General features: G+C 46.9%; 1 protein-coding gene across 1 annotated transcript in view; it reads left to right on the plus strand.

Moving 5' to 3' along the window:
• ptprt (protein tyrosine phosphatase receptor type T) overlaps positions 1–15,154 on the plus strand; it is a 203,878-nt gene that overhangs the window by 106,927 nt on the left and 81,797 nt on the right. The window contains 3 exon segments of the mRNA XM_079342479.1: positions 7,108–7,309; positions 8,867–8,969; positions 12,680–12,956. Of these exon segments, the coding sequence (XP_079198605.1) occupies positions 7,108–7,309; positions 8,867–8,969; positions 12,680–12,956 (582 nt within the window).

Raw genomic sequence — 15,154 nt, forward strand, 5'->3', positions numbered from 1 at the left:
CTCTGGTCACAGCAGACTTTCTTTCCTGTAAATATGAAAATCAGTGTGATGAAGCAGTCGAGGCCTTTCGATGAACAGCCGTGATTTATGAATCCAGATTATTGCCGCTCTGCTGCTCGTCTCGCTTTCTCTCCCCGCGTCCCTCTCTTGTGTATTTTTATCTCGGCGAGAACAATACGACGTCCCGGACATCTTATCAGGAGATATTTAGTCCTTCTGTCTCTCTCTCCCTCTTCTGTTTGCTTATCACGAGTGGAGGACAACAATGGAGGCAGCACGGCCGTGAAATATTATCAGACTATTGTCTGCTGCTATTTCTATCTCCATTTAGCTTATCTGCTCGGGACAAAAGCACGCTGGGTCGAGGAAAAAAAAACCCAACTCATTCCCTTTTGTGTTTCTCTGTATGTATGCATCAGTATTAACGTGTGCATCTGCATGCTTGTTTGCATTTATTGGAGGATTTGGATTATTCTGTACACACATCTTTAGATTGGATTCGTCCTGCTGTTTTTCAGCACATGTTGAGTTTAGTGTTTGTGTGTCACTGGCCGTAATGACCCCGGATGTCTGAGGGTTTTTTTTTTTAAGCCATCTACGCTACAAGGATATGAATGAGCTTCCAGGCTAATATGCAGGAACGACAGCACGCTTTATTGGTCCTCAAATGGATAACTTTGGAAAACGTGTGTTTTATTCTAGGCTGCAGAAAGATTCTTAACTGAAGATGAGAGAAAGGAGACATCAGACAGTTTGACAGGAAGTCGACCAAAGGGACCTGTAGAGGCACAACAAGCTCGTCTGTGCAGAACGGAGAATGGAGTTGGCATTCATTTGCAGATTTGGATCATGCATATTCATGCATCGGTGTGTGTTTGGTTTGTCCTTGAGCGTCGGCGAATAAATTGGTATTAGGATATGCCTTCCCGTTGCATAATGACCCCGAGTGTCTCGACATTTGAAAGCGTGACAGCCACGGAGCAGCCCGTCCTGAGTGAGGACTTTCTAAAAACAGAAAGAAAAGTGCAACCCAAGACAACAGATGGCTCTTAGTTTCAGGGAGAGGCAGGAGGTGCGGCGGGATGAACGGACGACAAGGAGAGAGAAAAGTTTCATCTATACTTAGAGTGGAACTGAATGTCATCCTGTGGTGGACTCACTCGGAGAGGCTCCTGTTATCCAGATGAGGAGTTAGGAGGCAGGATTGCAGATGTTAGGGAGCAAAGCGAGGACGCATCGTGAGTCAGCAGACGACTTGAGACGTCGACATCCCGGGAAATGAATCTCTGTTCATTGTTTGTTTTGGAACGGTAGAGGAAAACAGTTTGTTGTCAACACGTTTGTGTCACGTCACACGGTGAGAGCAAACGTCCTCTCTCACACGTCGCTCAGAGCGGGTCGGACAGAGGAGGCGACACACGATGTCATAACGAGCACGCTGACATGTTTACATCGTGGTCGCTCGGTGTCGCTGTGTGTTTGGAAGAAGAACGGACTGAAGGGGCGTTAATATGCAGGCGTGGGATGTTAACGTCTTCACCATGGCTCAGGACGCCGGTTCAAATCCCCCCTGCGGACCAAATCTGGAAATTGGTCTGGTAGCTGGAGAGGTGCCAGTCCGCTTCCTGAGCCGTGCCAAGTTGCCCTTGAGCAATAGCAAGGCGCTCAGCCGCTCAGGAGCGCTCGCTGTGTGCAGCCCCCTCATTCTTGTGTGTGTGTGTGTGTGTGTGTGTGTGTGTGTGTGTGTGTGTGTGTTTTTCTTTATTGAACATATTAAAATACAAACTGAGAAGTATAAGCAATAAGTGTCATTTCCTCGTGTGGGGTTCAGAAAGTATCTCTTCTTCTTCTTCTTCTTCTTCTTCTTCTTCCTCTTCCTCTTCCTCCTCTTCCTCTTCCTCCTCTTCCTCTTCCTCTTAAAAAATAAAACTCTGGAAAAGTTTATTCAAAATGGAGCCTCTTCATGTTCACACATGCAGCCCACCCTGAAATTTCCAGGACTTTCCAGGCGTGTTCCCAGGATGTTTTCAAGGCCTTTCAGCTCACAGCTGGGCTGAATCAATGTGTTGCTGTTTTTTCCTGCGTCTGGTGCAAACCTCGTTCGCTCTTAACGAAGCTGACCGCGGCGGTCTCTCACGTGTCGCAGCGAGGAGCTGATTGCACGTTTCTTCGAGGTGAATGACACGAGTGCACGCTGAGCCGGCTCCTTCTCTCTGACGCTGTTTTTAGATGATGGACGGGTCGTTGAGCTGAGGGAGGAGCTCGCCCAGCGTGGTGATTTCCACAGTCCTGCAGTCACTGAGGCTAAAACAGACCAGATCAAACAGAGGGCAACAAAACAGAAAACACTGCACATAAACTCCACTAAAGAGTCTATTGGTGTCAGAAGAGAAAGAAGGAAAAAGTGCCTTGTAGATGAAAGCGAGGATGTTTTACAGTCCCCAGATCCCTGTGAAATAAAACACGGATATTTACAGGCAGTAAGTGAACAAACTCTTTCATTTATATGGCTTTAATCTGCTCTGGATGAGAGCCTGCACTAAATGCTTTCAAAGTAAAAAGGTAGTAAACAATTTGAGAAACTCCACTCGGGTTGAGTTGTTGCAACATAAAACCGAGCAGAGAGAACAAACAGCTCACATCGTTCCTCCTTAATTCAACAGGACAGAGCGGAGCAGCGGAGAGACAGTAGCAGAATGAAGCTGCAGCATGTTTTCTAATAAAACAAACAGCAGCGCCCCGAATAACAAATGGAAAATGACAAAAGCCAATTGAAATAGCATTTCCACGGCAGCGATCCCACGACGGAGCCTCGTAAACATTGTTTGTTTCTGTAAAACTTGGCTGTAGCTCAAAATGCTGCGGCCCAGCAGGACACACACACACACACACACACACACACACTGCAGCTGTGGTGTGTTTGATGAAGAGCCCTGCGAGGTAAAAGCTACACCTTCAACACCCTCCATCATGAATCTGAACAACAACAAAGTGACTGTAGATGTAAAAACATTGAACGTGCTCCTTCTCGTTTCCTCTCGTTCTTTGAATTGATTCATTAAATGAAAGTCCTTGTTTCTAATCAGCTGGTTAAACCAAAACGCTTCCTTTTAATTGACAGGTTTCCTCTGACAGTTTGCATGACTGCGAGTTTTTTAAAGCTGGTTGGAAGAGGACATGCAGCAAAGCCCCCCCCCCCCAAAATGTGCAGCAGAAGGACAAACACTTCTGTTTTCTCTCAATAAACACATTCTGATGTGATTGATAAGCGACCTTTAACCTTTGTGTCAGTCACCTGACACTCCGTGCAGTAATATACAGATATTACGGCGTGTTACACTTCAGGTGTGAACCAGCGTAGCATCGTCTCTCTCTGTCTTCCTCTCATCCTTCAGTTTCTCTCTTCGCCTCACATTCTCACTTCCTGCATCCTTTTTCAATCACACAAAAAAACCACACGTTTACAAAAGCACATTCCCTCCGCTGAGTTATCCCCCACTGACGCACACTCTATTACCCAAGATGCATTGCCCTGCCGCGCGCCTGCCTTTTCATTGGCCAATAAAACAACCTGAGCTTTTATGGCCCTACAGATTCCAAGTACATCAACAACAGAGAGGAAGGAAGGAGGGAGGAAGGAGGGAGGGAGGGAGGAAGGAAGGCTGGATAGGTGGAGAGGACACCTGAGGTTAATGACCCAAACTCGTCCATTTAGAAAAGAACGAGGGAACGGGTGAGTGGATCAAGAGTGGAGAAGAGAGAGAGAGGCGGAAAACAAAAGATATAGGCGATATTAGAAAAGTGGAGAAAATGCCTCAATAAGAAAAAACAATAAAACAATGGGAGTCCATTACATCTGGTGGGGGGAGAGGGGGGGGTGGAACCCATAAAAACACAGAGACGTTCATGACTTATAAAATAACAGCTATCGATGTGCAAACTCAGAGTGCAGCGTAGATGAAATAGATGATGTTTTATTGTTCCAGCCCCCTCAGTCCCAGTCTGTATAAATAGCTATTGATTTAGCATGTTTTATTCAGCCGGCGGGGCGCGCTCTCTCAGGCCTGCGAGACGTCTGCCGCTCTGTCGACGACTTTCTGCTGCAGTTTAAAAAAAAACAACAAAAAACGCTGTCTTCCATCTGCTGAAGGAGTTTTGGTCCCAAGTTTCCCAATCTGAGCTGCGTGTCGTCATCCGTCTCAGAGACATCAGGGGAGAGGAGTGTCCTCGCATACAAAGAATATTAAACGGACAGGATTAGCATCTGGATGCTAGATTCTCTTTAGGTCGATACTTCTGTAACTCACTCAAGGATTTGTTTTCTCTTCCTCCACCCTCGCATTTGTGTGTCCTGTCTGTCCTCTCTCTCTTACACACACACACACACACACACGTTGCACATCACACAGCGACTCGTTCACACATCACCTCTCCAGCCTGCAGGCCTGCAGTCAGAGTGTGGCAGCCAGCTTGTCAGTGCGCCGGATTTGAATCCACTAATGGAGCGACGAGTGCCGCCTGACGTCCGCGAGTGCTGCACTGCCTCACTCCCCCCCACACACACACACACATACACACACACACACACACACACACACACGTAAATACACTGACACATCACCTCCAGCCTGGAGGCAGACATTTTACCCAAACATCCGTATGCATCACTTGTTATCACTCTCTCTCTCTCTCTCTCTCTCTCTCTCTCTGTCTCTCTCTGTCTGTCTCTCTCTCTCTCTCTCTCCCTCCTCTCTCTCCCTCTCTCCCTCTCTCCCTCTCTCTCTCTTAAAGTTTGGCTGTTGGTTTTTGTTTTTCTCTTCCCTCTTTATTTCATTTACTTAATATTTCTAATCTAACAAACAATAAAGAGCGTTTTCTTATATCTATTTCTATATTTGCAACCAATTAATGATAATAATCTCAATTAGCATCAAGATGATCTCAAAGGAAGACCCCCCCCCCCCCCCACACACGCAGAGTGACATAGACCTGTTTTAGCAGCTTTTCTTTGCAGCTCAGAGTCTCAGTATTTCTCTCTGTGTCCTTCCACATGTTTTCCTTTCACACCGTCTCATTCTTCTGCACACACATATTAAGTTCTCCTTTTACTCTCTGCAGCTTAACTCCCTTCATTTGCTCTCAGTTTAATCAACTCTTAAAAGAAAGGAGTCATTCATCAGTAGATATTCTGGTGTCGCTGACATGGGGTCAGGGTGAACGGGATTTCAATGGGACAAAACTCCAAGGCTGATTTCAAGCTGCAGAGTTAATGGTTATTTGGCACCTGCTCATTAGGACGTCTCTTTAAAGTCGGTGTCCTCCTTCACTCTTCTGCCTCCCGTCCTTCATGTAGCCTTCTTTTCTTTTTCACGCTCAACAAATAAACTGTGCATGTGTGTTTACTGTGAGAGAGACGTGAAAGCAGTTTGAACAAGAAAGGCATCAGGCGCTAAGGAAAGGGTTAAACAAGATGGAATAAGGCTATGTTGACCTCAGGGCCTTATTTCTAAAGGCTTTTAATGATTCAGACGTGGAACATTATTTCAGGTCTGTGGAGCAAGCTGGTCGGAAAGGCCAGCGCAAGCTAGCAGAAACATGAAGAAAGGAAGTAAAAACCAAAGAAGCACATTTTCCTCCTGCAGGTCCAAACAAGACTCGTTTCTGGCTTCAAGATCCTTCAGAACCCTAAAACATCAGACATGTGGGGGTTTCTACTCATTGAGGGTTAACTCGAAGCCTTGTTGTGTCTTGAAACAGTTTCACACAGATGTTTATGTTTTACAGATAGCCTGATCTGTGAATCGGCGTCAAAGTAAGTCTCAGTGTCGTCTGCATAAAGGTGCAGTTTAGCACTTCTGCTTGTCCTCACCTGAACGCTTGTTGGCTTTAGAAGAAACCTATCAAACATTTGGAGAAGCCCTCAGCCCCAATGTCCACATACTCTGTGTTCTTCATCTGGTGGCCTAATATTGATGAAGTGATGGAGTCTGTAGTTTGTGTTTTATAGCTGATTAGCATTTGTTGAATTTGAGATTTTTTAGGTTTTTTTCCATCTTTTCTGAACCACACTTTTGTTGATGGGGAAGTTCAGATCAGAGGGTTTCCTAGTTGGCAGTTAGCTATGAGCCCTCCCCTTACATCATTCTCCATCAGGTCAACCCTGCAAGACAAATGTGTGGAAACATGAAACTATCCAGGGGCTGTTCGCTTTGCTGGATGCAGAAGAAGTTGTGCGTTGGTGGAGGTTTCCGCTCCGTTGGATGCCTGCTGGTTCATTCATGTTGTCTCTTTTTGTTTCCATCTCTCCCGTTCTCTCTCTCTACACACACACACACACACACACACACACACACACACACTTAAGATTTTCAGTCTTTTTTTCCCTTCCTCCCTTTGAGGCTGACAGACCGACTCAAATGCACTCAGAGACCGTGACACACATTCTTGATGAAGTGCAGAAATGTGTTTGGGGTTGAATCGCTATTAGCAGGGTTTTTTTCCCCCCATCAGTCAATACTCTTTTGTACTGACTGTCATTCACAATGACAGCTGTCCTCCCATGTGTGTGTGTGTGTGTGTGTGTGTGTGAAAGTGTGTGTGTGTGTGTGTGTGTTCATGCGGCCGTAGACATTGGCAGCAGCAGAGCAGTGTGGAAACTTGCCAGTAGCAACATTAGGACAGACATTGACAGTTCTCTTAACGGAAGAACTATTGAAGTGACTCGGCTAGTTTAGTGGCCACGGGTCAATTTGCTCAATTTGTCGAGCGGAGATCATGTTGAGAAAACACAGACCTGAAGGAAAGCGCCAGCACCACTTCCACTGCAGCATTGATTTGTCTGAAGTTAAAAAGACCATTTAATAGGAGCTGGTGTGTTTGTAAGGAGCTGCTGCAGGGCGAGGACACACTCTGAGCTTTGTTGTCTGTTTGAGAAATTGATCCGACTGAGCACCGACCTGGTGAAACATTCCTCCTCCGTCTTCACACAGACGTCCTGCAGCCAGCCGCTGGACATTATTGTTTTTATTAAAGTTCTGAATTCAAATCTACACTGAATGGCGTTGCACACATTACACACCTGATAAGTATGTTCTATTTGGCTTCCAGATTACCTACAAGGCTCTGAGTTCGTTGGACCCCAGCGCTGACCTGACCACTCAGAGGGGACGGGTGTTCAAGCTGAGGAACGAGACCCTTCACCTGTTCGTGGGTCTCTACCCGGGGACCACCTACTTCTTCACCCTCAAAGCCTCGACCAACAAAGGCTTCGGCCCGCCTGTCACCACCCGCATCAGCACCAAGATAGCCGGTAAACATCCTCTACTTATCAAGCACGCAGACAGTCGTGGGGGGTGGGGAGGGGGGGGGCGCTCTTATCTATTAGCGCATTAGCATGAGCTAAATAAGGAGACGGCGTGTTTGCGGGCTGAATGGCGACCTGTGAATGAGCCAGACTGTTTGCATCTTTGTTTGTCTGTCTGGAGGACATTTATAACCCTCACCTGCCTCTGTCAGAGACGCCATCATCTTGGAACCCATTTGCATGTGCAGGGCTCCATCTCTTAAAGTCACTTCCACCATGAATGACGTCAGTCTGGCTCACTTATTCACATGACATAAGGAATGATAAAAACATCGCTAGATTTGGAATATCCATCCATCCGTTTTCTTCCACTTATCCGAGGTTGGTGGGTCAACCCAGACCCCCCCCCCCCAGCAACATTTTCCAGCTCTTCCCGGGGGATTCCTAGACAGGATTTATAACCCCTCCGGCGTGTTCTAGATCTTCCTCAGGGTCTCCTCCCAGTTTGAGCATACCTGGAAAACCTCCAAAGAGAGGCGTCCAAACCACCTCACCTGGCTCCGTTCCATGTGAAGAAATATCTTCACGTGCATTAAGGACAAAATGTTCTCATCATGACATTATACCCCCCCCTCTGACCTACACAGACAGATCCTGAGTCCTGTCATGGCGAGGTGTCGACTCTGTGTAAACATGTCATCAGCATTGTTTTTATCTGACAACACCTTCAATGATTTCAGCGCGACCTTTTTCCTCCGAGCCGCCGTCGTCTTTGAAATCATAACATGTTGCTCAGAGAGACGCGACGCTTCAACACGTGACGGAGACGCCTCCCTCCAAATGTCACGCCAAGCCCAATCTTCGTTACCTCGCCCGGGGAGCAGAGGAGAGAGAAAGTTGAAACGAAGCAGACGGGTGGAGGTGTATGGACACAAAGTGGGGGACGTTGGGTGTGTTGATGACCTGAATGCCAAAGACGAATCAGGAGGAAGCGTGTTGATGTTCCACTCAGACTGACAGTGACACCTCACCTTCCATACGAGCAGCGTGACAGGTGCAAAATGGAAGGCGTGATCGTGACGCCTGTCGGAGCGAAGTGAACATTCATGGTCGTGTTTCTCTGACAGAAAAGATCACTGCTGTCACACGATAACGCAACGGGAAACCAAAGTCTTCAAAGCCATGGCCCATTGTTTCAAAAGGACATCCAGCTATCTCATCATGTAGGTCATTGGAAATAAAAAAACATCCTGCACGGCATCATCAGTTAATCAGAAAAAAATCCCATCGTTTCCATCCCTCTGAACACCCGAATTCCCGAAACCTTTTTTTTCTTGTAAATCGGTGATGCCGAGCAAGAGAGGCGCGCAGGATTTCTTTAACTTTCAATGTGAGAGCAGAGACACACAGGAAAGCCTTCAGCGTCTGCACGTCATGCAAACACACCGATGGAAACTCTTCATGTGGCGGGGAGAGGGGGGAGGGGCTTAAGTTCAGAAAACAGATCTGGTTTCTCTCACTTTTAAAATCCATTTTTAAACGTTTTACATGTCCTCCCCTCAGCGCCCATGATGCCAGAGTACGAGTCTGAGGCTCCGCTGAACGAGACAGAGACCACCATCACCATCCTGCTGAAGCCCGCCCAGTCCCGCGGCGCACCTATCAGGTAATTAAGAACCACTTCAGTCCCTTATAAATTCCTCCCCTCCCCCCGCTGTCCTTTCTTTTCCTTTTTTTTCTCCACTCTCCTCCGTGTCCCTCAAGGGTCTGTTTAAAAGCTATTAAAGTCACTCACACATATGTGTCCAATTTGTATGCAAAGGAACCGAGAGGAATGGACTTCATTTTCTTTTAAACTGAGAACCGTTTCACCATCAGTCACAGGAAGCTTCTCATAGCTGCTTCTAAAAAAAGAGAGAGAGAGAGAGCGACGACAAAGCTTCATGTCAAATCTCTTGACACGAGAAATCTCTATTAGAAGCGTCTCTGCGACAGCTGGTTGACGTTGAAGGGATTTCCTTCACATCACGTACAGAATCATTCAATAATCTCCGCAGGAACACGACAGCGCTGCAAGGTGCTGCGGCGGTTATCTCTGTTCCCTCTCACAGCGAGGAGGTTGCTGGTTTGAATCCCCGTCTGTCAGGAGCCTCTCTGTGTGGAGTCTGCATGTTCTCCCCGTGCATGGCGTGCGTTCTCTCGGTGGAGGACTTCGATCAGGCAGCTTGTTCTGCAGCATTAGGCCGAAGAAATCTCCTCTTTATATCTTTAGACCCCAAATTATGCAACAAAAGGGATCAGATTAAAAAAACATCCACTCAAGCCTCCATTTTCTGACGCTCATCTGAAGTCGGGTGGCGCTGGCTGCAGGTGAAGTAAGCTTGGTTTTCGTCCTGGAGGATTCCCAGGCTAGGTTAGTTGAGTTTATTATTTCTTGGACAGTCCTCTCCTAATCTCCAGCTGTGAGTCCTACAGTGCGTCATTAAAACATTCAGATACAATAAGTGTCATTACATTTGTGATAACAGAGAGGCGTGCAGACGTATCCAACATGTCTCACAGGATCAGAGCAAGCAGAGTTTGAACAAAGATATGAAAGGAAGACAGCACAGAGGAGACATTTAAAGAACATGCAAGACACAACATGGAGGCAGGCAGCAGCGATGACCACGTCACACTGAACACACATCACATGTGGAAGAGATTCTTTTCAATTGGCCGAGCCCGGAGAACCTCAAAGTCAGGCATCAGGAGGCGTCCTATCAGACGCCTGAACCACATCTTAAATGTCTGAGCATCCACGCTCTTATTCTGACATCACTACCCAAAGCTCATGAGCACAGCTGAGGGTTTGGAACCAATCTATTGTCCTGTAAATCGGCCACAACAGTTCAAAATGAACTAAACGCACTCCACTGCCTCTATTTCAAAAAATGGACACAGCTAATTTATTCTTCTTTTTCAGCCGGCGTTTTTTAATTAAAAGTTGCCTTTGAACATGTGATCTCATCCATTTAATTGGTGTAGGGGAGAACATTATTCTGCGGTCGCCTTTAGGGAAATCCGGCCTGGACACGGGCGCGTGGAGAATATATATCACTTCAATTTGGACTCTGGGAAATGGATTTGTGAAATGTCGGCACGGGTCAGTGTGTTAGCGTTAATTTCTGTAAATCCAGCGCCACACTGAAGCATTTATCAGCCACATGTGGCAAATACGTCTCACTAAGAATAAGGCTGTTTATCATCCAGATCAGTTTGGTTAATACGGGTGTTTTCTGGAAGTCTTACGTGGTGAAAGTGCGGGTTGAGGCGCGAGGAGAAGCCAGGAAGAAAATCTGTTGGTTAACGTGCACGCTGACGTTTTCAGAGCACTGGAGCTGCTTTTTCGATTGACTCCGAGGAGATCAGAGCATCTGAAGTTTGGGAGCTTAGAGGAGGATGTTTACAGATATGGCGGAGCAGAGAGGGCCAGCTGTTCACTAACACATTTACATACATGCATACACATGTTCCTGAGGAGAATCAGAGAGAGAGAGAGAGAGAGAGAGCGAGAGAGAGAGAGAGAGAGGCAGCTGTGAAGGCTAAAAGAAGACGTCGACATATTTACTCACGTAAATAAAAATGAACAGAAACACAAACGGCTCGTCTGCACTCGGGAGGAATCAAAAGGAGGAAACATCGACTGCATGAACACGAATCTACGAGGAATAAAAGCTGCTTGACGATAAGGGAAGAACATGGACATGAAAACGCTCACATCAAAACAGAAGCAGCGTGCCGTTAATACAGGAACCCACTCCTGTTAAAGACACATATCATCCCTGAGAGCGAGCCGAGCGCAGAAAGAAAACTTCATGATCCAAACACATGACAGCGAATAAATGCAACAAAAAAAAAGAACGCAGACATGTGGGAGTGTTGGTGGCCCAGCGGTTACGTCACGGAGGCTAGTGGGCGACGCAGCGCCCAGGTTTGTGTACCCTTCGGGGGTTGCTGAGGCTCGTTTGGATTACGCACGTTTATAACAGCGAGAATAGACGAGCTGCCGTGCCGTCGTTTCTGTCGTAAAGTTTTCATCTTTTCGAGATGACTTGGAAGTGTCCCAGAAGTTGAAGGCCGGTTCTCACAGAGAGAGTAGAGAGCAGCGACACTTGTGCTGGAGGAGGAGACGCACCAGGGGAGCACTCACGGGATCACCTGTAAGATCACCGACGCCATCAAACAAACTCAAGACTCCCCGTGGGGCCTCTCGAACCTCGGCGTCCTCTTCTTGTGGAGCTGCTGGTTTGAAACGGATATTTGAGGAGAAAGACAGGAAAGAGAGAGAGAGAGAGAGAGAGAGACTCATCTTTGGTCACCCGCAATTATCTTTTTATAAAAGCGGCCAAACTGGAGCGGGGATAATTGGCCGCGGCCCCCTTCACAGAAACATACATTTCCCTAATTGCGTATAATTGTGAAGTGAGTTCTTGGCGTGGAGGACGGAGGTAATTGCGGCGGGCTGCTGCGTTTGTCCTGACCGCTAAAGGAGCCCTCAGCCATTCATGAAGCATCTCACAGAGACAAATGGAAACACACACACACACACACACACACACACACATTCACACTTTGCTCCTGAGTCAGCACACAAACTGAGATTTCTAAAGTGGATTCAGCGTTCATATATCTAAAGGAAGTGACCCTTGGAACCAATTCTACACGTTTCAAAGGTTGTTGGCAATTTTCAGAGAATTCTTTCAGCACTCTTCTGCTAATGCTTTAATTGGCCCAATGGATATGGAGCACTCTGGAAATTAAAGCTTTTAATAGCAGGTGATCCACAGAGGTAGAATAATGGGGATGAGGGGAGTGGTGTGAAACGAAGAGCAGCTCTGGTTGTTTGACTCGACGTATCATCCTCACAAGTTTAATAAAGTTCATCTTTAAACTCGAGCAGGAATAGATTTAGCAGCAGAGACCGACGCTTCAGGTTTGTTTGTTTTTTTGTTTTTTTTGCAGCTTGTATCAACATCTTCATTTATTTATTTAAATCTGCAGGAAACACGTTGAGGGAGAACTTTCATTTGAAATGGTGCCGAGGTTCAAGATACAGAAAAAACAAGAAATGAAAAGAAGAAATAAAACAGGAAGTGCAGTCAGTCAAAAGAAAATACAACATACATGTATAAAAAATAGGTTATTTTTGAACCAGGCTGTAGAGTTGAACATTTTTGACTCACTGTTTGTGTAACTTCTGCTGCCAGCCTCTAGTGGACACGAGAGGAACTGCATGTTTTTGCACTTTCTTACGTTAGATGTTCGTTTGACCAGCCGGCTTGTTCGAGGCTTAAACGGAGCACGTGCTAATCCAACTTTACTTCCTGTCTGCAGCTCCTACCAGCTCGTGGTGAAGGAAGAGCGCAAGTCGAAGACCCGCCGCGCCGCCTCCGAGGCCCCGGAGTGTTTCTCCGCCCCCGTCGGCTTCCGAAACGCTTCCATCCTGGACTCGTCGTACTACATCGCCGCCGAGCTGCCGCCGTCGAGCCTCACCGTCGTTCAGCCTTTCACGGTGGGAGACAACAAGAGCTACGGAGGCTTCTGGAATCCTCCGCTGTCTCCGGCGAAGAGCTACGTCATCTACTACCAGGCCATGAGCAGAGCCAACGGGGTGAGTGTCAAGACTGCGTGCAACTCTTTGAACGCCGACACACAGAGAGACCCCGTTTATGTGAGTGGGCGCAGAGTACGAGTTTCACATTGTGTTGCATATTGATGAGGTGTAAGACATTGTTAAATCACCGCGTGGAGGGAGGACGGAGAAGAAGGGCGAGAGTTTGAATAACCCTCCGAAGCTTCAGGGTGAGTGAAAACACTGTGATGCCTTTTATTATCAGACAACAAAAAAGTTACCCAGAATCCCTCTGTGTGTGCTTCGCCTCTTTGCCCGTTATACCGTCTACAAATAAACCAACACACACACACACACACGCACACACACACCCCTCCCCTCTTCTCATGCTCATTCACAACTTGAACTTAGCTTTTTGAATTTCCATAATACTCTGAACCCTGCGAGGGTTGTTTTAATTTTCCGCTGCTGTAACCCACGGTAACTCCGTTTTTGGCGAGCGGGCCGGCCAAGCTGGCTGATGCCGTGATGTAACATCCTCCTCCAGAAGGCAGATTTCCCACAATGCACTCACACGGTTAGAGAGCTAACGCGTGTGGGTGTGAGTGAGGGGGGGAGGGGGGAGGTAGGGGTGGGGGGGGGGGGGCATGTTTGAGCGTGTGTGCGTGTGAGCCGGCGTGTGTGCTCCTGCCTCGTCCTCGCCAGCTGTGTGTGTGTGTGTGTGTGTGTGTGTGTGTGTGCGTGGATGTGCTCTGTCCCTAAAATCTGGTCACATAAGAATTCCTTATTTGATTGGATCTCAGTCAATCCAATCAGTGCGAGGTTTGTTTCGGGTCATGGATTTGGGGCATCGTGGGGTTCGAGTGGGAAGTCGGTTTCAAAAAGTAAAAAAAACAAAACAAAATGAAGAGAATTGGCCCTGCACAGCCGCCGTAGCCCTGATCATTCGATTAGGAAGTCGGGCGTAGTCACATTCATCAAACTCACAGAGGAAATAAAGTTTGTGTTCTGCACATCCAGAGAGGAACAATTACTGATTTATTAACTTCTCCACTTTCAAACTGAAGGATTGATTCGTTTGATTTGGCAGATTATTAAAAAAAACACGTCCGTTTTATTAAAGGGATACTTCACCCATTTACATGAGGCCATGTTTCTACTGATACACAGCTTCATGTAAATGGGTGAAGTATCCCTTTAAAAGCAGCTATGAAAACATGCACACGACATGACAGGAAAACAAAATGAAGCATTTTCATCGCAAAAGCTGTAAGTTAAAGACACACAGTCGGCGCTCCCGCTCGGCCTTACTCCAGACCTGCAGCATTGACATGACGTCTCAGCCCGACGTCCCTCCGGATAAAACACGATGAACACTCAGCTGTCCCTGAAAAGAGAGACAGAAATGAGATTTTGCAGGAGTTTTTTGTTTTGTGTGAGAATGGGGCTAAAGTGAAGCAGATGCTGCTCGACATTAAACTCTGACCTGGAAGGTCGACGTCTCAGCTGCTCTCTTCACAGCAGAATCCAACACAGTCTCAGGTGCTCTGAAACAGCTGGGACACTTTCACTTCCTTCTCCAAGGACTCGTCTTCACGCTGAATCTTTGTTTTGTTTGAACGAGACGTCTCCTGTCACAAAGAACCCTGAGTTCTGTGTGTGTGTGTGTGTGTGTGTGTGTGTGTGTGTGTGTGATGCTCCGGCTAAAGAGAGCCGGCCGATGAATCCATCGCTCCCAGCTGACTCGGAGGACACGTGCAGCTCTCCGTCTCTGCACAAATAAAAAAATGTCAGCAGTTGAATAATTCATTCTCTGAATCCAATCTCTTCATTATATACTGTCGCGGCGAGGACGTGCGGAAATGATATTTTGTCAATCAAGGATTTAAGTTATCTGCGCTTCTCACAAAGTCCTGTGATTTGTTTAATTTGCCGGGCTGTCAGTCACTGTGTGAGTAGGTGTCACACGGACGATGTCTCATCTATTGGAAGGAAGCTGCTCATTTACATTTTAGAGGACTTGGCTGGTTTGTTGTACTTTGATCCCATGCATGAAAGTCTGTTCCTCGTTCTCTGCCTCTCTTGGATAATCCGTCTCCGGTTGTTGTTGTTTTTTTTTGTTTTTTTTTCTCCACCTGCTCATCAAGGGGAGCGCCTCTCCTCCCTCTTTCTCTTTTTTCATTTTCTGTCTCTCTCTCTTGAGAACATTTACAGGAATTGTTTCTCTGGATCCGCCC

Source organism: Symphodus melops (assembly GCF_947650265.1).
Source record: "Symphodus melops genome assembly, chromosome: 4".
In the NCBI taxonomy this organism is placed as follows: Eukaryota; Metazoa; Chordata; class Actinopteri; order Labriformes; family Labridae; genus Symphodus; species Symphodus melops.